The sequence below is a fragment of the Anas platyrhynchos genome, chromosome 2, assembly GCF_047663525.1.
Source record: "Anas platyrhynchos isolate ZD024472 breed Pekin duck chromosome 2, IASCAAS_PekinDuck_T2T, whole genome shotgun sequence".
Lineage (NCBI taxonomy): Eukaryota > Metazoa > Chordata > Aves > Anseriformes > Anatidae > Anas > Anas platyrhynchos.
The window spans coordinates 128,701,572-128,726,665 of NC_092588.1; the positions used below are offsets into that span (position 1 = coordinate 128,701,572).

At 40.2% G+C, this 25,094-nt stretch overlaps 1 protein-coding gene across 1 annotated transcript; it reads left to right on the forward strand.

Annotated features, from left to right (window-relative positions):
- Positions 1 to 19,482: 19,482 nt before the first annotated feature.
- Positions 19,483 to 24,629, forward strand: AGR2 (anterior gradient 2, protein disulphide isomerase family member). Its single transcript, XM_005015135.5, has 8 exons — positions 19,483 to 19,619; positions 21,264 to 21,401; positions 21,647 to 21,710; positions 21,803 to 21,855; positions 22,464 to 22,537; positions 22,951 to 23,014; positions 23,977 to 24,060; positions 24,312 to 24,629. The coding sequence occupies exons 2-8, from the start codon at positions 21,272 to 21,274 to the stop codon at positions 24,359 to 24,361; spliced, it is 519 nt and encodes a 172-aa protein (XP_005015192.2). The 5' UTR covers positions 19,483 to 19,619; positions 21,264 to 21,271; the 3' UTR covers positions 24,362 to 24,629.
- The last annotated feature ends 465 nt before the right edge of the window (positions 24,630 to 25,094 follow it).

Consider the following 25,094-nt stretch of genomic DNA (forward strand, 5'->3'; position numbering starts at 1 on the left):
TTAAATATTGTTTATCTCAACTTTAGCAAAGTTTTCTAACATAACACCCCCACAAACTGATGAAGTATGGTGCAGTACAGTGAACATCAAGGTGGACTGAAAACTGGCTGACCTTCCAAGCTCAAAAAGTTGTGATCAGCAGCACAGGGTCCAGCTGGAGGCCATTCACTAGTGGTGTACCCCAGGGGTCAATATTCTTGACACCTTCATTAGTCACCTGGATGATAGGACAGATAGCTCAGCAAGTCTGGAGATGATTCAAAATCAGAGGGAGTAGTTAACAGACCAGATGGGTGTTTCAGAGGGACTTCAAAACAGTCTGGAGAAATGGGCAGGCAGGGAACTCATGAGGCTCAACAAAGGGCTCATGAGGTTCACCTAGGGGCTGCCTTTTTAGCAGCCCAGTGCTGAGAAGTGCCTCAGTGCATGCCCTAGTTGGGAAGTAATAATTACATGCACCAGTGCAGGGTGGGTGCTGAGTGGCTGGAAAGTAACTCTGCATAAAATGGACTGGAGATCCTAGTGGACAAGAATTTGAGCAGGAGCCAGCAATGTCCCTTTGTGGCAAAACCATCCAATAGCCTCCTGTACTACATTAGGCAGAGCATTACCTGCAAGTCAAGGAAGGTGATCCTGCACTTCTGTTCAGCCCTGGTGAGGCCACCTCTGAAGCACTGGGTCTCTGCAATTTTCCTATTAAACAATACTGGCTGTGCTTTGATGCTGGGAAAATATGGTAGCTGATGTATTATTATTGCACTTCTTGGTGCATTTTGATACATGATTAAACAATCATAATAACTTCTTGATTATTACAAGCTTATCAGAAGTTAATCAAGTACTTTTCAGGCACATCAATGCAATTTAGGCACATACTTGTAACATATTGTCTCTCTTGTCAGCATTTTTAATTGCCTATTTTACTTCCCATAAGAAGGATATAAATTTACTATGCATTAAATATCAAGCATGTTCTAAATGTGTTTCTGCAGTTATGTGGGGGTGGTTATAATCTCTATTTATAAAACGGTTGAAATAGAAAGGTTACATCCTCCTGGTAAATGTTAGCTTTAATTACTACTTTATACACCTCTCTGTGGAACAAAACTTATCTTTAATTATCCACATACTTACCAAGGTGATTACTGTGCAAAGATTACAGAAAATTTTCAAAGTCATCTCCTTTGTAAGCTAGGCTTCATGCGACCAGAATAGAACAGCAGATAAATATTAGCTTGTTTACTAAAAAAGACCAGCTTACACTGTTGAAGACATAATTAGGAAAGAGTAGATGTTGAATTAAAGTACAGATTTCTTGTAGATGTAAACTGATGTAGATGAATGCTAAGCAAACATTGTTTGCCATCTGATTAAGGCTCTTACTGGAAAATGCAGATCATCTCAATCTCTGTTCAAAGGGCAAGTCATTACCTAAACTGAATGTTCTCACCCTAATTTTAGCAATTGCTCTAGATTTAAAGAATCTGTTATAAATGTCTGAGACATTTGGGATTACATAAAATCATTCTGGGTATTGGTCGGGCTAGTGAGATTTCTTCATTGACATGTAAAAAAAATAAGTGAACACCGTATAAAAAAACCAACATCCTATAAGAAATGTATCAAGTATCCAAGTGTATTTTCCAGTAAATGACAAGAAAGCCTAACCATGAGGTAGGAAACAGTACTAATTGAATACATCTACTATACTGTATTGCCTAGCAGCATAAGATTGCAATAACTGCTTCACTGCTTACAGAATTGGAAAGGTTAACCTTAAAATTGCACCACGGGGAGATTTCAAGGAGCCATGTGAACTCCTAAGGTGTTTCACACTACTACATTGATCTGCGACACAAATTACAGCACTAGGTAGAATCAAAAGGATTAGCCATACTACAAATTAACTAAATTTTGGAAAATAAATAAAATTTTTAAAAAAGTTCTCTCTTTCTGCAGCTTTTTTTTTTTCTTTTTCATTTTGACAAAACCTACCACGTGGACCTAAAATTCACCTTTATAATTCAGCTCATTCTTTGGTTAAGACAGCGAGAGACTACAAATGAGCATGATAAATTTGTTAGCAACCCATGTCACTAAATCACTAGTTTGGTTAATATAATGCAAAATATTGGATATTAAAAAAACATAAGGATGGTGTATTTCTTCATTTGTTTTCATAAAAAACACTACCTCTCAGTTCTGCTGCTCACTGTTACCTGGTCTGACGCTCACTGTTACCTGGTCTGACTACATAAACTTTGCATCATTCCTTGATTTAAGAGGGAAAAAAAAAAAAAGAAAGAAAGAAAATAATGTCAAAGGCAAAACTAATTCTGGAAGGCAGTAGAGGAACAAGGGAGAAGCTACATTAGAGATTTGATTTCTCCTCTCCATTAACAGCAGTCACACATTTCTCCCTCCCATATAACTAGCATGCAGCTTCCTCATGGATGCAGGCTAAGCTTGAACTTCCAGGACCAAGATGAAAAGGAACTAGGGGCATGGCCAAAGAAAGGACTTTTGGATTAATTTAGCTAGTAAATTAATTAAAAAAAAAAAAAAAAGACAGTTTCATTCTATATTTGTGTGTAAATAATGAAATACTTCTCTAGATGATTTTTTTCAAAAGTTACTCCAGTATCATTTTGTCACCCTGACGGATAATTATTATTATTAATAAACCAAAGGAATGTTCACAACCATTAAAAATGCCATTTAAAAAAAATCAACTTTTAGTTAAGATTCTCAGTAAGATAGAAGTTTTTTTGCACTGAGATCCTTTATCTTATCTATATAAAATAGTAGCAAAATGAAATAACCCAGAAATTACAGAATCGTAGAATGGTTTAGGTTGGAAGAGACCTTAAAAACCGTTTAAGTCCAACCCCCCATGCGCAGGGACACCTCCTACTAGACCAGGTTGCCCAGTGCCCTATCCAGCCTGGCCTTGAACACCACTAGGCATGGGGCAGCCACAGCTTCTCTGGGCAACCTGCGCCAGTGCCACACCACCCTTTGAGTGAAGAATTTCCTCCTAACATCTAATCTAAACCTACTCTCTCTTAGTTTAAAATAATTACCCCTTGTGCTATCCCTATACTCCCTGACAAAGAGTCCCTCCCCAGATTTTCTGCAGCCCCCTTTAGGTACTGGCAGGCCACTATAAGGTCTCCACAGGGCCTTCTCTTCTCCAGACTGAACAACCCAAACTCCCTCAGCCTGTTTTCATAGGAGAGGTGCTCCAGCCCTCTGATCATCTTTATAGCTCTCTTCTGGATTTGTTCTAATACTTCCACATCCTTCTTGTGCTGGAGGCAGAGCTGAAGGCAGTGCTCCAGGTGGGGTCTCACAAGAGCAGGACAGAGGGATAGTATCCCCTCCCTCGTCCTGCTGGCCATGCTGCTTTTGATGCAGCCCAAGATAGGGTTGACTTTCTGGGCTGCAAGTGCACCTTGCAGGCTCATGCCAAGCTTCTCATCAACCAATACCCCCAGGTCCTTCTGCTTGGGGGTGCTGTCAAACTATTCTCTGCCCAGCCTGTATTTGTGCCTGAAATGGGCATGTGTCATTGAGGGTAAGCTTTTTGTCCCTTTACAAAGTTTTGATTGCTGCTCAACACTTCTTTGTCATTCTCTGGTTTATTATATTACTGATTCTATTTATCTTCATTTACCTTGTGAGCCTTCTTTCTGAAACACCAGTGGGAACACAAGCGAGCCAAAACCCTTCACAATGCAGCTATTCACTGCAGACTGTGCTAAGCACTTGCTCAAGGTTATTCATGTCAAGAGTGGTTGTAATTGTTCCTACAAGGCTTGCCGTAGATAAGAGCATCCTTTCCTATGCTGCAGAAATCATAGAATCATAGAATGAATCATAGAATGACTTGGGCTGGAAGGGACCTTAAAGATCACCTAGTTCCAACCCCCCTGCCATAGGCAGGGACACCACCACTGGATCAGGTTGCCCAGGGTCTTGTCCAACCTGGTCTTGAATGCCTCTGGGGACGTGGCATCCACAACCTCTCTGGGCAACCTGTTCCAGTGCCTCACCACCCTCTGAGTGAAGAATTTCCTCATAACCTCTAATATAAATCTCCCCTCTTTTACTTTAAAACCAATCTCCCTTGTCCTGTCATCACTGACTGAGCATAAAGTTGCTTTCCATCTTTTTATAAGTCCTCCTTAAGTATTGAAAAACTGCAGTAAGGTTATGCTGGAGCCTTCTCTTCTCCAGGCTGAACATCCCCAGCTCTCTCAGCCTTTCTTCATAGGAGAGGTGCTCCAGCCCCTTGATCATCTTTGTGGTCCTCCTCTGGACCTTCTCTAACAGTTCCACACCCTTCTTGTGCTGGGGACCTCACATCTAGATGCAGCACTCCAAGTGAGGCCTCACAAGGGCAGAGCAGAGGGGAAAAATCCTCTCCCTCTTGCTCTCCCTCTCCCTGCTGCCCACTCCTCTGTTGATGCAACCCAGGATGCGGTTGGCCTTCTGGGCTGCAAGCACACACTGTCAGATCACGTCAAGGTTTTTGTCCACCAGAAACCCCAAGTCCTTCTCTTTAAAGCTGCTCCTAATAAGTTCTTCACCCAGTCTGTACTCCTGTCTGGGATTGCCCTGACACAGGTGCAGCAACTTGTTGGATTTGTTGAACTTCATTAGGTTCACATGGGCCCACTTTTCCAGCCTGCCTGGATCCCTTAGGATGGCATCTCTTCTTTCTGTTACATTGACTGACACCACTCACTTTGGTGTTATCTGCAAACTTGCTGAGGGTGCACTCTATCCCACTATATCATTGATATTAAACTGTACTGGTCCCAGGACCTCCACCCGGACATAGAGTCATTGACCACCAGTCTATGGGTACAACTTTCAAACCAATTCCTTATCCACTGAATGGTCCACCTGTCAAATCCATCTCTCTCCAATTTAGAGATCAGGATGTCTTGTGGGACCATGTCAAAATCCTTACAGAAGTCCAGGTAGTTGACATCAGTGGTTCTTCCCTTACTAACTGATGCAGTCACTTCTTCATAGAAGTTCACACCATAAGCATGCGGGTCACCATCCTGACTCTGCTTCCTCCCCCAGCACAGAGCTGCATCCAGTGAGGAAATAAACAGAAAGGGCTGTCAATGACTGTCACACCTTTTTCAAGGATCTTATGCAAAACAGGGATATCAGTCAGAGCTCCTGTTCACCTTCCCTTGTCTCAGAGAGTCCACCCAGCTAAGCAAACACAGCAAGAAAAGCTCTGCAGCCAGCTGCAGCAGTGAGCCTGCAGTGATGCCACTCCCTCTGCAGAGGCACAGCTGAAGCAGAGAGGAAGGGGTTTAATTTCCAGGACACATCTCTCCTCCCAGCCCAGTTTACACAAAGCAGCCTGTGTAAGAGCGGCTGCCCCTTAATTCTCTTCCACACACAATAACTTCACTGAGCATGCAGCAGGGCCTCACCCTCAGCAATGAACTTAACATGACCAGGTTAGGGACCAAAGGTCTTCCTGAGTCTTTACAATGTAAAAGGAGCCTGTAAACAATATGATAATAGTGATCAAGCATTCAGCAACCATTCCCTGCCATTTTATTTGACAGGATATTCTGTTTCTTATGCTCCTTCCAAGCCCATAATATCAGAGGGGGGGAAAGGCATCATATTCATTTGCAATAAGCAGAAAGTAAAGAAAAAATAGCCAGGGTCAGAATGACAGCTTTTCCCTACATGGATATGTTTAGGGTCTTTGTTGAGCAGACTATTGTTTGAAAAACTTCCCTAGATTTCTCTCAGAGCAGCAGTTTAGCAGAATATGCTCTCTCATTTCTGGGCCCCCTTAGCAGCAGGAGGCACTGCTCAGCCCTGGGCCACTGCAGAGGCAACCATCTCCTTGAAGGTCCAGCCATGCCATGGACCTTCCACCAGGTGCTGCCATGGGAGGCCTGATACCCACTGTAGACAGCACGTGCCATGTCAATGGGCAGATTCCTCCAATCTGACAGTCCCCATCCCCAGGCATGGCTTGTTGGTTTGGAGTAGATTCACCCATAGGAGAGCAGGTATTCACGTGGCTTGTTTGTTTGTTTTCCCCAGGGTAGGATTATTGGTGTCACTGCTTGTTGTTAGTGCTGTATCTTGGTTGTTGACCATGATGAAAAACCTCAGATGGGTAGCATTGACATCACTCTGCACAAAACAAGCAGAAAAGCCCATGAGGCTTTTCAGTTTTGCAACAGCAAGAAATGATCTTAATGGATATCAAATGCTTGGAATGGCCATGAAGAAAGCTTATTTCCCATTTCTGAATATTAACTGAAAGAGGCCTGCTGTGTCACTGCTTTGGCAAGACCCCTTGTCATTTCTGCACCATCTTCGTGTGTACAGTCATACACAGATAGATGACAAAAAATGTAGATTTTATAGACAGACACAGAAATTTGAAATTCATAGAGCAGATTTTAATGATACATAGAGATTGACATTGATTAGAAACCAGAAAGATAACAGTGATGAAAGTGGACAAGATTTAGGGCAGGCTTGAGATTTAGAACAAAGTATTTAAGTCTAAGCATTCTATAAATAATTGCTTAATACAGAAGGAAGTTCTTTGAAACTTAAATTAGCATCAGCTTGAGAAACGGAAACCTTCACAGATATATATAGCATGGGTATACTGTAGCCCTGAAACTGCTCTTTAAAACAGGAAGGAAATAAGAAATGGGGAGGCAGCCAGTCACAGTCTAACACGTATTGTCTCCTTCAGTAAAAGTGATTTGAAAGGGATCTGCATAGCAGGAATTCTGAACAGATTTGCTATCGTTTAATGAAACACGCTGCAAGTAGAACAACATTTGCAGCCGACATATTATCTGACCTAGGTCACCTCCTAATTAAACATATATAGACTGGAAGGAGATTAGTCATTAAACCAAGCTGAAACAGAAGCCAAGCTACAGCTTACACTGAGAAACTCTATCCAATTAGCTTTGCAAGTGAGCTAAAAGCAGGAATTACGAGGAAGGTGGTTCCAGGACATTTCTGCCAGCACGTCCGGTATCAGGATGCCTGAACACATACATGCTTCATCGTGTGCATGACTTCGATGTCTACATTAGGTGTTTCAAAGGTTATTAAATCTTGACATCTGTATAACCATGAAAAAAAATGAAAAATGAGGGAGTGAATTAAAAAATTTAAGGCAGGTAACAAAAAACTTGCCTTGCCACATTATCTTAAAACCAAGAACTGTAATCACACATGCATGCATCATCATGCATGCACGTCATTTGGGGTGTGGGACGCTCACTCTAGGCTGGTGCCTCAGCTCAAAGCCAGTTCCCAGAAACTGGCCAGGAACCAGTACAAGGCTGAGCACTTACACATGACCCACAGGCATACCTCAGCTAGTTTAACCTTAACACCTTGTCTGGAAGTGAAATTCTTCTCATACCCTGAAGAGGTGTCCAGCAATATAGCAAAGCTTGCACAAGATGAAATGGTAAGTTCTCCTGTGACTGAGAGTAAGGAACAGCGTAGGATGGAGGCACCTGGCTATGTGCTTAATGGATCGTCTGTAATTACAAACTAGATGTACTCTATCTACCAAAATGACAGTACATTCATCTCTGCTATCTCCCAACATAACCTCAGTGCTGAGTAGGCTGATTTTATTCCTTCAGGGATTAAAATATCTCAGTGTATTCTACCATGTAAGCTGAGATTTTCCACAAAAAAAGACAGCTTTTTCAAACATTAGTCTCACTGTGTTGTGACCTGCTGATTACTTCACCACTGCATGCATGTACATTGTTCTGCTCTGGCAGCCCTGGCATAGGTGACACAATCCTAGGTACCTTCAGCAACAGTAAGACTCAGATGCAAAACTGGGCTGTGTACCTAAGTCCAAAATTTCTCAAATATCCCTGATGTTTTGTTCTGGAGTTCCAGTTCAAATGAATCACCACCTCAAAAAATTGAAAATTTTGCTCTCATATTTTCAAAAGCCTCATTGCACTTGAAGAAGCACTTAAACTCCCTGTTTTACTCCAGGAAAAATTCCACTATCCTATTTTCTACCAGGAGTGGAAGTGCTTCTGTGAAGCACGACATACACCATTCCATTGGTTGTGCCTCTTTTTGTGCTCATTATCATTTTATGACTTAGTCTATTTCATCTTGCCAATTTCTCATCAAACCACCTACCTGGTTAACTCCTTTGTAAAGCACTGACTCTGTGACTGATTCATGCCTTCATTTAAAACATTCTTCATGCTTACAGATCTTACCAGATATCCACAAGTTAGAGGCCATGCTCTGGAACACAATTTCATTGTGTGAAGGGAAGCCAAAATAATAACATTTTCTAAACAATTTTCATTTCTTTTGCATGAGAAATTTTGAAAAAGTCTTACTTTTCATTCCCAGATGGATTTTTTTCAAAATGACAGTCTGAAACAGAAAAAAAAATCTACACTTTGATCAAGAATTGAAATAATAGACACACAAATATTAACATTTTCCAAAACACTTATTAATACCATGGTATAGCTCTTGTGCTTCAAACTAGCTCTGCATTGTAAAGTAAGTTGTGGGAAAATTTGTTAGGATCTTTTTTATTAGTAGTTGTAAAGTATTTGTTGACAGCAAATAACACTCCAGATCTCCAGTCTGTCCATTCAAAAAGGTTGCCTTAGTCATAGTTTTGTCCCTCAGAAAAAGGCTGAATGAAATGAAAGATGAAGGAAGGAAGGAAGGAAAATGCTCCAGATCCAACTCCACTGATATTTTGAAGATGTACATGGTGCAGTAGCTATTAACAAGCCTTTGGTAGAGGGGGGAGCATCCTCATTAAAACATAGAAGTAGTGCTATTATTTTATTACAGCTCCCAAATATGCATTCATTTTTCAAAATATCAACATTGGCACATGCAGTTAATGAGGAAAGAAATGCTTCTGGGTCCATCATGAAAATCTTTAACACTAATATAGCATGAACTGGAGAATAATGCAATCTTAAAAGTGGAGAAAGATATAACCAAAAAAAAAAAAAAAAATCCAGGGTGGAGCTTTTATTTGCATTTACTGTTATATCCGATTCAATTCCTGTTAGCAAAAACTACAGTCACATTCTCTGGATAACTTAGCTGCAAGCTATTGTTTAACCAGCACAATAAATTTAGCATTAACTTTTAGATGTCTCGTATTTGCTAACTGAGAGCTGCATTAAGATGTCCTGTCCACTGTGTTCAGAACAAAATAATATCCTTCATAAAATATATAAAGACAAAGGAAGACAATACCATTTTTCATGAACAGAAAAGGGTCTCTCTAATCTCCCATAACACTTAAACCTCATTACTGTGACCAGACACAGCTGCTCTCTGTCCTTTTCCCTAATAAAACTAAAGGCAGCAAGTGGCGTATTTTGATTATTAATTAAACAAAGCCACTCCCAAATTGCTATGGTGCCACAGAGCAGAGAGCCAACACCCAGGGCTGCTGCTGCTATTCCAGATTCCTGCTCGCCAGCTCTGCAGGTTGTCCTGGGTGAGACTCACCAGGCTGAATTCAGAGAAACTGAAAATTAGTGCGGTATTTTCTTGCACCTGACTAGGTGTTTTTTCAGAATTCAGCTCCTGACATGATGTATCTTTCACTTTAACATATTTTATCAAGCAAAATTTAAAATTATAAACCAGTTTGTAAGGGAAAGTGAATTATTTTACTAGACCAGCCGATAGTCAGGAAAAGGAAGAGGTGTTCAGTTTGAGATGGCTTGACAAGGGCTGACCTTTAAAAATGGAGACATTTTTATACTCAGAGTCTTGAAACACACCATCAAGGTGTACATGTAAGTTTCCTTTATAAAAAGGAATTTACCTGCAGTCAATAACAAAGCTTTGTTTTAACCTAGTATTTTCTAGAAATTACATTAAGATAGATTGAAGACAGTCACACAGAGAAGTTGGAAGCTTGCATCTCCCTGTTGTTTTTTTTTTTTTTTTTAATTAGTAAAAATGACATTCCAACATGAGTAACAGAAAGAAATCTTTATGATCATGCAGTAAAACGGTGCCTCTAGAATATTCCTTTTTTCAATTTAAATTACCTGTGAACACAGAGTAACAGTTTCATTTTCCACACACTTTAGGGAATTTAACACTTCCATTTAATGTACATCTTTCAACCTTTAACCTGAACATCTTTAAATATCTTTAGTCTTCCAAGGCACATATCAGATATCTGGAAAAGATTTGTTAAATTATTTTTTCTCATTTCCAGAATTAGAAGAAACTAAAAAGTCTGAGTATCTAGGCCCTAGCTCTGCTAACCACATGCACATGTGGCACGTGGTTCCACTGCCTCTTCTGAGCGCCTCACAATGCACTTAGTACAATACATTTCAACAGCACAGGCTCTAGTAGTCCCAGCACATACACATAGACTCCCCAGCCTGCAATGAAATAGTTAAAGAGTAATAGCTACTGGCATTAGGAGATTTACATTCCCATTTCCTGTATTTAACAGAAGAAATAAGCTGGTTTTATTTCAAAACCAATCTGATTGCCTTGCAGAGACAGTTGGAAAATTCCTATTATTGCAGTTCTTTCAGGCTTAAGTTTCATAGGCAGAGCAGTGTCAGTCACCAGAAGGATGGTCTCCTAGTTCAAGATGCAGCTTGTTGCTGCTCACATCAATTCTTAGGCTCTTCAGATAACTGTACTTTGGTTAATCATTTATTTACAATAACATTATTTACTTATTTGGGGGACTCAGCAACAACAGCAAGAGCGGAAAGTGGGACTGCTCCTGCACATATCACTGATATATTGCACACATCAACCAGGAAGTGTGCAAGGAAATACAGGTGCTACAATCTTATTGGTCAACATTAAGAAGAAACCCAAGTATAACATACAGCTTTAACAGAACAACAGTGGAGGCATTAGTTGGACACACAGTCTAATAGACTGTAATTTTCTTCTATGATAGGTCTCTCTTTACAGGAGACCATGCTGGAGGTCACAACTCCTAAAAATAGGGCACGGCTTCTCCTGTACACAAGCACAACATTGCAATACTCAAGTGCCCACATCAATCTCATCTAAAGCTGCAAGTTATTTGGGTCTTTTGCATGACTTCTCTGGGCTTTCCTTCCTGGATTTTAGAATAGAAAGTACAGCTAGCTAGAACAGAAGGTATAGCATACCAACTATTTTCAGGTTATTTGATCATCACATGAGAAAGGTGAAAGTTACCTCCATCGTATAAACTTATAATGAAAATAATGTTCATCATTTTTGGTTTACAAATGAGAACTGATGCACACAGACACTCCATCAGGATGAGAGGAAACAAAAAAAGCCCATTACAGGCTCCCATGTCCGTGGTCTGTCATCAGAAGCACACGGTATCCACATCATTGTGCATTACTGAAGAGCATAGCCTGGATGATTTGCTGCTCTCCAGGAAACTGGCATCATTTACCTGAGTCACCTACTCATTACCTTCAATTTGTTTAGCTTTTTTTTTCTTTTAGTAAAATATTTGATTTTTAAAACTGACAGGAATTGGAGGGAGCAGCACTCTGTATTGAATTAGTAACTTGGATCTCAGCACTGTTAGCCAACCCACCCAAGCAGCAGACGCTGCAACAGCAGAGCTCCACACCAAGCAAAGGCCAGGCATACAGGGACACGTACATTCCTACAGTGCTGTTGGTTTACATCCCCCCACCCATGCCAGCAAGCAGGCGGGTGCTCCCAGTTATCCCCAGGTTGTTTCCGCCTGGTGACACCTGCAGAGCGCAGTGGGCTGCTGGTGTCAGCCAGCCCTGCACCAGCCACCTGTTTGCTCTGCAGTGCCAGCAGCTGCATGGTGTGCAGGAAGAGTACAGGAACTGAATCTCCGGCCTGCCAGAGTTCATAAATGCCTTGAATTCAACTCTGAAAACTTAACTAATCCAAGTTCGACAGCTTCGTGTTTTTCAACATAAAAAAAAAATAAATAATAATAATAATAAAAAAAGCACTGTATTTCATATTTTCCTTTCAGAGAGGTTAAAAGCACAAGTGGCTGCTAACAGACCACTGACGTAGCATCTCTAGTACATGCAATTTTACATACACATTACTCTTTTGAGTCTTTATGTGTTCTGCTTTCAAATCACTCTCCCATCTCCATCTTTCCCACCCAACTTTATTGGCGGTCAGAGCACCTGTGACTTGACCATGAGGGAATTCCCTGTGTCTTACAGAATCTCCCAGTGGTACAGCAGAGAACGGCTGGCTGGAAGGAGATTGCATCTTCTAAGCTCACTTCTATTTCAGCCATTCTCAGCTGCCAGAATGACCTCATGGGGAGGGAGGAGAAATGAGACTTGGCTGCTCTGTCCCACTTTCTGAATATCTAGGCTAAGCAAAACTGAAACATATTTCAGCTTTTTGACCATGGCAAGCTAAGATTCAGGATAGTGTTGTTTATGCAAGCTACAACAAAAACACAGTTTTAGAAGAGCAGCGTGTATTCCACTGCATTTGAATGCAGAGGTAGAGCTTCATGACACCATCTGGAACAGGGCCAGCAGGAGAGTGGGAACACCCATACTCCTATCAGCTCACCATGACTGATAGTGCTTATTTAACGTTACCGCCTGAGGGAGGGTGCTTACCACTTCCAGGCCATAACGTTTAAACAAGACTTTAAGAACACGTACCCTTAAGTTATTCTAATTTGCTTAATTAGACAGCTAGCTATTCTGCTAGAGATAACACAGTAATATTTGTTCCAGTACCCAATAATTCTCACAGTTAAAAAAAAAAAAAAAAAAAAAAAAAAACACCTCTTACAAGTTCCTGAATTTCAGTTTGGGCCCATTTCCTCTCATTCTGTCATTTGATGTCAGTGAGAAGGTACTGTGTCTGTCTTCTTTACTTCCCCCATCGTGTATTTATATACATTGATAAGAGACCCCCAAGCCTTCTCTTCTCCAGGCTGAACAATCCCAGCTCTCTCAGCCTCTTCTCAAACAACAGTTGCTCCATCCATTTACCACCTCCACGGCCATTTTCTTGACTTGACCCATTATGGCCATATCTCTCCTGTAGTAGGGAGCACTGCAGAACATCAGATGTGGCCTTACCTTCCATGACCTTCTGGCAATGCTCTGCCTAATGCAGCCCATGATGCTGTTGGTTGCCCTTCCTACAAGAGCATATTTTTGCCCATTCCAAATTCTTGTCCAACAGGACCCCCCAGCTCATTTCTAGCAAAACAACTTTCCATTTACTTTAACCCCAGCACTCAGTGGTGCCTCCCCAGGTGCAAGACATTGTTTTGTCCTCTGTTGAACTTCATTAATTTCCTGTTGGTTCATTTCTCCAACTCTCAAGGTTCCTCTGCATGGTAGCACAACCAGGTGGTCTATCAGCCACTCCTCCCAGCTTTGTATCACCCACAGACTTGTTGAGGGTGCACTCTTTTAATCAATTAATGAAGATGTTAAATGATATTGGCCCCAGTACTGACCCTTGGGGTACACTGCTAGTGATTGGCCTCCAGATGGACTTTGTGCTACTGATCAGAACCTTTTGAGCCTGGAAATTCAGCCAGGTTTTGATCCATGTCACTCACATCTTATTTAGTCCTTAGCTTACCAGTATTACTATGGGGATGTTATGGCAGATGTATCTCATCCAAGGTCACTGTGGTGATGTGTTGATGTTGATGTGTTCCCTGTCTGAGGGAATGGCTCAGTTCCTCCATGATGGATGAACTTTGGTAAGTCCCCATCATTGATCCTGCTCCTTTGCCAGCATCCTGCACAAACATAGTCAAGTTAATGCACTGATAAAGTATGCTAGGTTATTGGCAATAAAAAGCTACTCTTTAAAGAAATTGAGAGGCAGACTCTCTTCCCTGTGAGATGGACCATTTTTGCAGTAAATAGTGTTTAGACAGGAGGAATAGTGAAAATCCAGGAAAAAACAATACTCATACGATGAGGGAGTGCAAAAAGAGGAGGAATTCTATTACATGACAGAATCCTGGCATATATTAGGATTTGTAGTTCTAAAGGGATTTTTAAGTGTGACCTTGGTTAAGACCTTTTTAAGGTATATGTCCCTAATGTTCCTGTTGTATTGGCAAATATGAAATTATTTCAGAAACTAGAATCAGTGTAGTATAGATATGTAGGCAATCTATAATGTATATACATATGGACAACCTAAAAATAAATTTAAAAATAAGGAAAATGTGTAGTTTCAGGCATTTCAGTTTCATTCTGCGACAGAATGACTTTTCCCAATGGGAAGGCAAACCAGTGGTCTATAACACGTCATTAAGATACTGTGTAACTAAAGGAAGTATAGTATGTCAATATTTGCTGAATGTGAAGCCTTCACATTCAGCAATCTGCATTAAGAACTAATTCATAGCATGAACCAGCTGGAACAGGCTCCTGCATTATTTCAAAGTTCACGTTATAAACTGTAAAACAGTTGAAGGTCAGACACAGGATGAAGGTACTCTTTCCAGCATCATCCCTCTGCATGACCACTGACTAATGACATTAAGATTCAAACTTTAAGAGCCATCTCTTGGAAACCTGACAGCAGAGCTGTCCCTCCATCTCTCTGTTTAACCTGTGCCACTGCTACCATTCTCATGAAGATGACTTTCCTGATGTCCACTATGAATCTTTCAAACTCACTACAGCCTACACAGTCTGGAGAAAATGACCAATGGCACCAATAACAGAGAGAAACTTGGCAGAACCAATAAGCTTCATTGCAGAGGTAACATTGATTAGGATAATGGCCTAAACACAAAAGTAATATTTAATAATGTGAGATTAGCACACATAGTGGGGCTGAGAAAGGAGTTGTGTCAGTGGATTGAGCTGGAATTTCACTACAGACACGTAGCATTCTAGAGAAGACAAGATACTGCTCATTTTGAAAAGAAAAAAAAAAAAAAAAAAAAAGGAAGGGAGGAAGGGAGGAAGGGAGGAAGGGAGGAATCTTTTATTTTTGTAAGCACTCAGGTAAATTAGTAAGAATAAAGAGAATCCTCTCTGTAACACTTTAGGGACCAGTTTTGGGAATCAGAGCTTACACTGTGTGATTCATCTCTGTTTATTGTATCAGTGGCCACTTGTCAGGCCCTTTTAGAAAAGCAGAGTACATAGTGGTGCAGGGTTACATCCATTGCAGGAGAGACTGTTTCCTTCCTTCAGCTGAGTTGTGAATGGGGTTTGGCACCTGATGTGTTCCAGAGAAAAAATGCAGACACATTTGGTGGTGCAGACGGCACTAATATTGACAAGAAGAAAAAAAATTCTCATTCATAAAAATGATCTTTGAGGTAAGCCATTAAGAAAACTGAATGGTGTCAGTCTGGGCTACAGGTAACCAAACATAAATTCAAAATAAGAACTATGAATACAAGGAGGCAAACAGAAAGATCAAAGGAAGATGGCAGTTCAAGGAGAGTCACTGAATTATGGAAACTGTGGGTAAGCTACTTCATTCATAACAGAGCTTATCAACCAGGGAGCAGGGGAGGCAAATTTTATAACAGAAAAGAGTTAATTAAAAACTCTCCAGCTGATACCAGGTACAAAACGAAGCTGTTCAAAACCCAAGAGTCCTCCCACCATCTTCATAGATAACAGTAAAAATAGTAAACTTTTGGTTTACAGACTTCAAGCAATCCTGAAAATCAAACATCAGTTGCTCAGACTGAGGAGGAGTCATTGGCTTTAATACTTGAGTACATATATATATATATATATATATATACACACACACACACATACATATACATATGTTTTAAATACAATACAGATAACTATTGAAATTAATTAAAATGCATTTACTTAAAATTAAGTACAAGAATTTCAACTGTGAAGCCTTCCCAATCATAACCAACCAGCCTAATTATGAAGATTAGATAAACAGTCTTGTCTTCTCCATAGGCTGAGGTACATCCCCAGCTTCCCAGTCCCTCCTACCAAAAAATTCACTGAAAATTTCACTTCAAAGTTGAATCTAAGAGTCATTACAATCAGGCTTTCTCTTACCAAATACAAGGTGAACAATTAAGCCCCACATATGCTGAAAACCTTGAGACTCCTTGGTAACAGATCTTGATAACTTCCCTACTACTGTGAAAAAGGACACTAAACAATACAAGAGCAGGTGTATTTACTACGGCTGTTCAAATGACATATGGATTTTAAAACACATCATTCAGCAATGCCTTCCAGACATTCCAGCATTTCACAGCTCAAAACAGAGTATAGTATAGGAACTGGTCACATGGCAAATCCCCATCTTTATCTGAGGCTAGGTAAAGGATGGTTCATGGTTGTATTACAGCCTGCTGATTTCTATCAAATAGTGTCGATTTGTATTATAAACTTGCATTTGCAAATAGAATGTTTTCAGGCATCTCAGAATCCTGATAGATTGTTCTTTTGTTTGAAAGTGGTGAACAAAGTGCCAGATAGTTATAAGAATGTAATATTTTAAATCCTAACCATCTCTTTGCTATCCTCTTTGACAATATTACCAATAAGCTGTAGGTACTCCGTGTTAGTAGAGTAATTCATTGAACAACAAAAAAGCGGAACGTGTTAGGCTGATATACTTTGGGAAGTCATCATCCTTCAAGACAAATCATCAAATTCTTAGCAGACATTTACCTGAACTCCAGATACCAGCTTTGAGTGTTCGGAAGTAAAAATGTGCTGAAGTTTTGGGTTCCCAGCTGAAATGCAGTTGAAATGCAGTTTTGTACCAAAAGGAGACTGGTTGAACCATGCTTTTCCAAGACTCAGGTGTCTGGACTTCTTAGAAGATACCAAGTTCCTCATAGTGTTTCTTTAACAAAAGTTCCCTGAAACAACTTGAGAAAAAAAGCACTTTCTTGCTTAACAGAGCAAGTACCAAGCTGGGAAGTGGGATATCTGGGGTCTGCTACCTCCTCCAGCATGAATGGCTGCTAATAAAAAACAAAACAGTATTGACATACATAACGGGAAACGTTGATCATCACACTGTATCCTAATCCAGAGAACATGTAACTATAACGTAAAATATAAAGGTTTAAAATATTTCAAGGGAAAAAATGTGTGTATATAGAGAGAGAATGAGACCTGCATCTGCCATAGGTGTCAAAGGTGTCTGAGTTCCTAAAATGTAATGTGAAAGTTTTTCCTGAAAAACTGTCAGGCCAATTTCATCCAAGTAGATTTCAGGTGAGGAAAAAAAACAAAAACAAAAACAAAAACAAAAACAACAAAAAAAACTGTTCATGTGATTAAAGCTTTGATGAAAGAAGTTTGACCAGTTCTCAAATGAAAGTGTTCGACTTTCAATCACAGTGTCTAACAATATACTACTATTTTAGCAGTACTCGAAGCTCACTGACCCAGATACACTAGTTTCCGGCTTTGACTCAGAGTATTTCTAGTATGTGTCTGACTTTACATTTTGTTCCTTACTTACATTCCTCCTGTGTAAATTTTTTTTTTTCTTTTTTAATTCTGAGCAGCAGATCATGAGACTTAGAAGCATGTTTTTTTTTTAATGAAACTATAAGAAATGGCAGAATTTTCTGTGCTTCTGTGAAGTCTAAAGCTTATTACAAATCATAAGGAAAAATTAACTGCTTCAGAAAATTCCTTTAAATGGGCTATATTACCAGTCACCAAAACAGAGATGACTTCTGTGCCACATGATGAGTGAAAGTACCCACAGACCAGAGGAATGAAAATGAAAGGAAAAATTCGGTGACTGGCTTTGTAAAGATTTTAACTATTATCAGTAAATATGGAGAAATACCTATCAGATCATTATAGCAAAAGAATAAAAAACTTCCAGGATAGTCCTACTTCATTCCAAGTTCTCCTGGGGCAATGTGTTTTTAGACAAAATTAATTTTCACTCCAGCTGTGTGAGTGGGACCCTACATGCTCATTATCTCTTCACTTAACCAGAGAACAGCTAGAACTTCTGCATCAGACTGAAATGTTACCAGGTGTGACCTGAGAAGACAGCAAGAACATATTAAATTAGGATTAGGAATTGCCTAAAACCAAGATATCAGAAATGGGTACCTAACTTTTGACTCCTATGTCCACATTGAGGTGGATTACAGATGTAACTTGATTGCCCAAAGTGAATACTCAAATGCCCTAATATTGATCTTGGAAACTCATTTTGGTGTATGTTTTAGAAGAAAACCTGTATGGATGTGATTTGGATACACAACATTGAAGCTAACAAAACACATCTCTGACTCTTTAGAGAGAAGTACTGGAGCAGGAGCATGAATTCACATGCAGTCTCTCTCTTATTTCATTCCTTGATTAGGCTATACATGATAAAGACCACATGGAAATAGGAGTTACAATGACTGGCCTCCCTGGGAGCTTTGGTTTTGCCATTCTGATAAGTCAAGCATCTGAGCAGAGCATGGTGCTACTGTATTTTGTAAGGAAAAGCAGTTAGTTCTTTGTTTGAGTTCAATATCTTGTTTCTGCACCTCGTTTTCCTAATTGTTCTTTACAAAATATGTATTTTTAAGTGATTCAAAGCACTGTTTTCTCTTAAATATATTCAGAAGAAATGAATGTCATTAGCAGCCATTAGAGAGTGAATTCAGAATTTCTGTGAATTTCAGACCAGAAAATCCATATATCTGACGGAATTCACCTACCCAGCTGAATAATGGTAAGCACTCACTGCCTGTGAATGTGATTCCAGTCTCAATAAAATATATGAGGCATGCACCAAACACAACATACTTTTGTTTCCCTGCGTTGACCTTTGAGGAAGGACCACTGGCAGGCTGGCCTTTCAGCCACCTAGGAAAGGGCCAGTTTTCCTCAGTGTTACACTCTAATATATGCATACCTGAAAGCTGAAATGGTTGGTTTTCATGGTGTAATTAAAAATAAATGTCTACACAGTTTATTAGACATGAAATTTGACTTAAATATTTATTTAGACCTCAATTTATGAACACATTGTTTTAGCTTCCAAATACATTCCTGTGGAGATCTTTATAACCTTTCTTTCAGACTTCATTAATTTTTTCTGTATGGTGTTATAGCTGTATGTATACATATATATCTGTGTAATGTGCACGATTAATTATCTCATTAACACCTAAAACTCTGAGTCATCAATTTAACTTTTTTTCAGAGAAATAAGAGAACAGTGACCCACGTTCGCTTTCCAGCCAATCAAAAAAAGACAAATCACTCTTCAGGCAAATCAGAAGTCTTGACTTAAGCTTACCTGGACTTGGACCTTTGCCAACATTTTAAAATCACCTTTCCTAAATGTTCAAAAATCTCTGGAAATGTCTCCGAGCTTTATACTTGGTGCTTGGCAGGAAACCGAGATGTTAACTAATTGCAAAATTAACCCAGAACATTTTGGTAGGGGGAAAAACTGGAAAGTTTAGCTCTTTAGAAGTAGTATTCAAATTCACAGCTTGTGGGTGGGGTTGGGGTGTGCGAAGGTGCATAAATAGGCAGAAGGAGCCGTGGTGTTCACAGTGGGACTGGGAACACCTTCGCACCCCAGTGGGCAGAGCAAACAAGGTAAGCCAACACATGCGGCACTGGGAGCTGCCTGCGGGAGCACCCAGGCTGCCCGGAGCTGTGGCAGCTAGTCAGAGGAGAGAAAAGACTGCAGCAATGTAGGCATGGTTTGGTACAGCTTGCTAACAAGAAATATATGTAGAGAAATGCCATCTTTGCAAGTTAAAAGAAGCAGGAGAAGGAAGGTTTTTTTGTGCGTTGAAGACCTAGCACAAGTGTGTACACTGAGGAGAAGTTTTGAAAGAGCAGGTTTAATGTTTCTCTAGCTTGCCTTTCTGCACTAGCAATAGAGTAAACTTTTCCTGGTCTTTGACTTCCTGGTTGTCCATTACTTTCTTTTTTTCTTTCTTTCTTTTTTTTTTTTTTAAATGAGCATTACTTCCGCTATACAGTTCTAGTCAAAGCAATTCAAGGCAGCCCTGAAAATCCACTGCATTTAATCTAACTTCATTTAATTTTCTTCCTTGCCAAGGAGACTTTTCTTAGGACATGCAGTCTCTTGTGAAATCATATTTGATGTCCTTAAAACAGTAACTGTGTGGATGCTTGAGGTCTGTTGGACATCCCAGTAGCTAAGAGCACTATATCACTGATGCAAATTCATCTACTGCCTCTCCCTGCAGTTCCTACCTGTAAAAATGCTTCTATTTTCCCAGAATTTTCATTTTCATTGTCTGAATTTTAAAAACTCTCAGCCTGTGGTAGTTTTTGCATTAATGTTTTGAATTTTCCATATAGTTTTTGGAAAATCTTAGGTTTTCCTACTTTACCCAGTATATTGGTATTCCATTTTCCAGGAGGAAACTTAATGAGAATTTACATTTAATGAAATTTAATAGTGTCATGTTGTTAAAGTGTTTCTCCCCTTACAAAGCATCCCAGCTGAAATGCTGAGGAGTTTCCTATTGGACTTGTCTTGTCTCCATCTCCATGCCCCAGGGTCAGGGTCAGAAAAAGCACTCTGCTTTGCATTGCTTAAACCAGCAAACTGCATTTCAGTTCTTACTGTTCCACCAGGCATCTCTTCCCCACTCTTTTTATTATAGATTTGACTGTTTTTCAGGATTAGATGGTACTTTTAAGGGAGAAGACAGGATATGAAGTTTCAACAACAGCATTAAGCTGCATCTATGTTAATGTATCTGTATTATACCTAGCTCAAAATTTTACATCTCCTTTGAGTCACTCCTATTGCAAAACAGAGGAAGAGCCTAGACAGGTGAATTTTTCAGCCCCCAGGCTGCTAACCTGCTCGTTTACTGTAAGACCGGGAGATCCAGAGATAACCATGAATTTATGAGTACTTAAAAGTACTTTTGAAATGGCCAAAACTCTGTTGTTTTACTGAGCAAATTCAACACATGCAAAAAGAACAGAGGGAAACTGACCCATAAGTGTTCATCTTAAGAGAACCACAGCTCAATACCACAAACACAGCAGCAGCAAACTGCCAAGTCCTTCGTGACAACTTGCTAAGCAAACTTCACCTCTCCTGAACATTCCCCCAAACTCAGGCCCCTTCCTGGAGCAGCCAGGCTGGGCCCTGGCTCACCCTGCTGCACACCTGACCTGCTTATCTGCTGCATGCCTCAGAGCAGCAGCCTGGGAGGCATGACAAAATGTAGTTTCTCTCCTCTGTCCCAGGAACAGCCATGGAGAAGAATTATATGTCCATGTTCCTGCTGCTCGTTGCCATCTCCTGTGTTCTGGCCAAGGATGTGGGCAAGAAGGATACGAAGGAAACTAACACTAAGCCCAAACTGCCTCAGACACTCTCCAGAGGTAAACATTAATTTATGAATGAATTATTTCTTTAAACAATCTAAAATTTTGATTCCTATAATTTTATGTGAAATTAATTTTCTTGCAACCCATTCTGCGAAGATATTTTCTAGTATTTTCTACCCCCTCCTTTTTCCTGACTTAAAACCCTCCAGCTTTGTCTGTCCAAAACCCTCTTGGGCACAGGAGGGCTGGGATCAGATATGAGCTCAGCCTGTAACATGCCTCCTGTCTTTCCCTCGCAGGCTGGGGAGACCAGCTCATCTGGACACAGACGTATGAGGAAGCCCTCTTCCGTTCCAAGCACAGGTACCGAGCCCCTCCATGCCCCTCTGTGCTGAGGTGTCCCCCAGCGCCTCCCCTGCACCCCACCAGCCCTAACGAGGAATTTTCTTTCCCAGCAATAAACCACTGATGATTATCCACCACCTGGATGACTGCCCACACAGTCAAGGTAATTCTTTTGCACAGAAATAAAATAAAATAAAATATCTGGGTTTCAATTTCAGATAGATGCAGTTTAAAAAATAAAAATGAAAATCTGCTTGCTGGGGAAGCAGTAGCCAAATGCCAGCCTGCACACGCACCAGGGAGCATTGGGCATGTCACTGAAAATACACAGGCGAGAGCTGACCCACATGGCAAGAGGCATGCATCCCTCAACAGCTGTGTACAAGGGTTAAAATTCTTTCAGATGTTCTAGGTTGAGGTCCTATATATATCTCCACACTGCACTGGCCATGCCCTGAGAACTGGAGTTAGAAGCTGCAAGAGGAGAAAAGGGGTTTTAAAGGGCAAAATGCTCAAATTCAAACTTGAGCAGACAGTTGTGAGAGAGATGCACTATCTGAAGGAAAAAGGGACATTTTGTACCATTACACTCATTCATTTCCACAGAATAAAGCTGAGTTCATCACCTTTCAGTGAAATGAACTTTAAGTCTTTATTTGCTGTAATTGTAAACTGGAAATTCTCATTTTGATTATTCTGATTTTTTTTTTTTCTAGGACTATTTCACAAGCATTTTTTATTAACTATCATTTCTCATTGCTTTCACTCTAGCACTCAAAAAGGTCTTTGCTGAACATAAAGAAATACAGAAACTGGCTGAAAAATTCATTCTCCTGAACCTTGTGGTAAGTTTCCTAGTTACACTTCAAGTGAAAGCAACAAAGTTTTATTTCCAATTTTGGCTTCTCTAGCTATAACTAGGCAGTTTTATAGCTAACTAGGCAGTTTTATAGCCATGATTGGCTAGGAAAAACAGCCGGTGCTGGAGTGTAATAGATTTAGTAATAAAGATATTTCATCTTAAAGTATCAAACTGACAAAATATAAAGGAATTTAAAGTTTAATATAATAATATCATTAAATGATATGAGCAATATAGAGCTCTAGCTGGTTAAAGGTTGTAACCCAGGCAGTAGATTTACTGAAAGTGTGAAATGCATTGCTTAGTTTGTATTTGATAGCACTGAGTATAAAGGACAGAATCACGTAACACGCCCTCTTGCAATCTTGACTGAAAACCCCATCTGTTTTCTTTAAGTATGAAACCACAGACAAGAACCTGGCACCTGACGGCCAGTACGTCCCTCGGATTTTGTTCATCGGTGAGTACATCTCAGATCAAAGCCCCTGCTGTGAATCTCAAACCCTCAGGCTTATTAGCAGGATTTTATTCCATGAGAAACATAGAATTTCATGTTGGTTTTGGAGCACGTAAGAAAAGAAAAATCCCCCCCCAAAAAAAGAAATAGCTGAGCAAGAGCGTGTTTCAGGGCTAGGTGCACACAGGGTACAAGGATAAGTGCAGAGATGGAAAAGGAAAAGCTTGCCTCTGGCCTGGCTCTGAAGATCAGGGAGCACACCATGCTTAACCCCTGAAGCTGCCACTCTCTAAAGTGGACTGAAATGCAAAGCAGCCCCAGCTGTGCCGTTAGCAGTGCCATAGGTGTGGAATTCCTCCCTCTGTGATTTCATCTCAGACACAATCTTAGACATCACAGGAAGAGCAGTGATGCCAGCTGCTTCGGGGGCTGGTTTTCTAGGCCCAGTCCATAGCTCTGTGCTCCAGCACTTTGCACCAATCCCTCACAAGGACTTGTATCTTGGTGATTTATCAGTGGCCATGCATGCAAACAGGTATTCCCTCTCCCAGAAGAGATACACAACCTGACATACTTACATACATATGTCATTAGCATATCTGCACAAATCTAGGTCATGATGACCATTTTCATCAGACCAAAACAACTGCCTTCAATATTTCTTTCTTAATATTTGTAGCCTGAAAGCACCCTCAGCTGGCCGAGCTAATTTACGTGCTATGCAGCAACACAGGGTCTTAGGCTGATCAGCAATGATCAGAATCAAACCGATCACGTCCCCAACAAACCTGCAAACACATCTTGACACCAGAACTGCAGTTAACCGCAGAACAACGACCTGTTAGTGGGAGCAGATTTGTCTTGCAGAAACACTTAGGAAGCAAACAGAAATGCAGAAAGGCTTGCTTCCTTTTTCTGCTCAAGGGTTAATACTGTGCTCTGCAACTTTCCTCCTTTTTTTCCAGATCCTTCCCTGACTGTGAGAGCTGATATTACTGGAAGATACTCAAACCGTCTCTATGCATATGAGCCCTCTGATATTTCATTGTGTAAGTAGTGTGTTCTCAAAGCAGCCACCTTTTTCACTTGGCAAGGAGTAAAGCCAGACATGGCACACTTGCTGTCAGTGCTGGCTGAGGGACAGTTCCCCAGCATAAGCTATGGGCAGGTTTGGGAAGGGTATCGCATGGCTTACCTCTGCATGTTAACCTGCCCAGGTATGCTTTGCTGTACAAACACTGAAAATACTTTCTTGTGAAAAAGTTGCAACAAAAAAGTAACATATGAATTTCATTTCTAGTGTATTCAAACATGCAGAAAGCGCTGAAGCTGCTGAAGACTGAGCTGTAAGGGGAAGAAGGAAGCCCCTGAAGACCAGAAAGTCTGATCTTCCATCTCTTCTCCACTCATTGACACTGGTGAAGAGACTATTTAGAGTGATGTTTAGTGATGTATAGTGCTGGTTTATACACAAACACTAGTTTTATGTTAGCACTTTTGTACTGGGCAGCATTTTTAAAGGCTGGAGTCTTTTAATTTAAGGCATACAGAATACTGTATGATTCAACTGTACAAATGATTTTTTTTAATAAATCCATTTCAAGTGTTTACATACAAACATTGCTCTGTTTTGTTTTTATTTTACCCTATTATTATCTCTTAATATTAGAGTAAACTCAGTGTTACTTGAGACCACCCCTCGCACTTTCTTATCTAAGCACTTTGGAAAGAAAACAGCTTTTTATCTCGTTTCAGCAGCTAGTAAAGCTCTATTCCTCAGTGTACTTTATCTCCATTTACTTTCCTGTAACACCAACCCCTGCCTTGCTCTCATCAGTCCTTTTTTCACAGCTAGATAACAAGAAGTGCAAACCTTTTACAAAACTTTTATATGTTTGCAGTTAATTACATGGTAATGTGCAGAATGCTTGAGCCTTTAAGAAGGAAAACAATTTCAAACACAAATACAGAAAAAAAAATAGAGAATGTGGTGGTTTACATATAGTTTTGTTGTGCATATTTTTTGTTTTCAAAGTTGGCTGCATTCTAAAGTGATCTGAGATAACCATAACTATATGAAGAT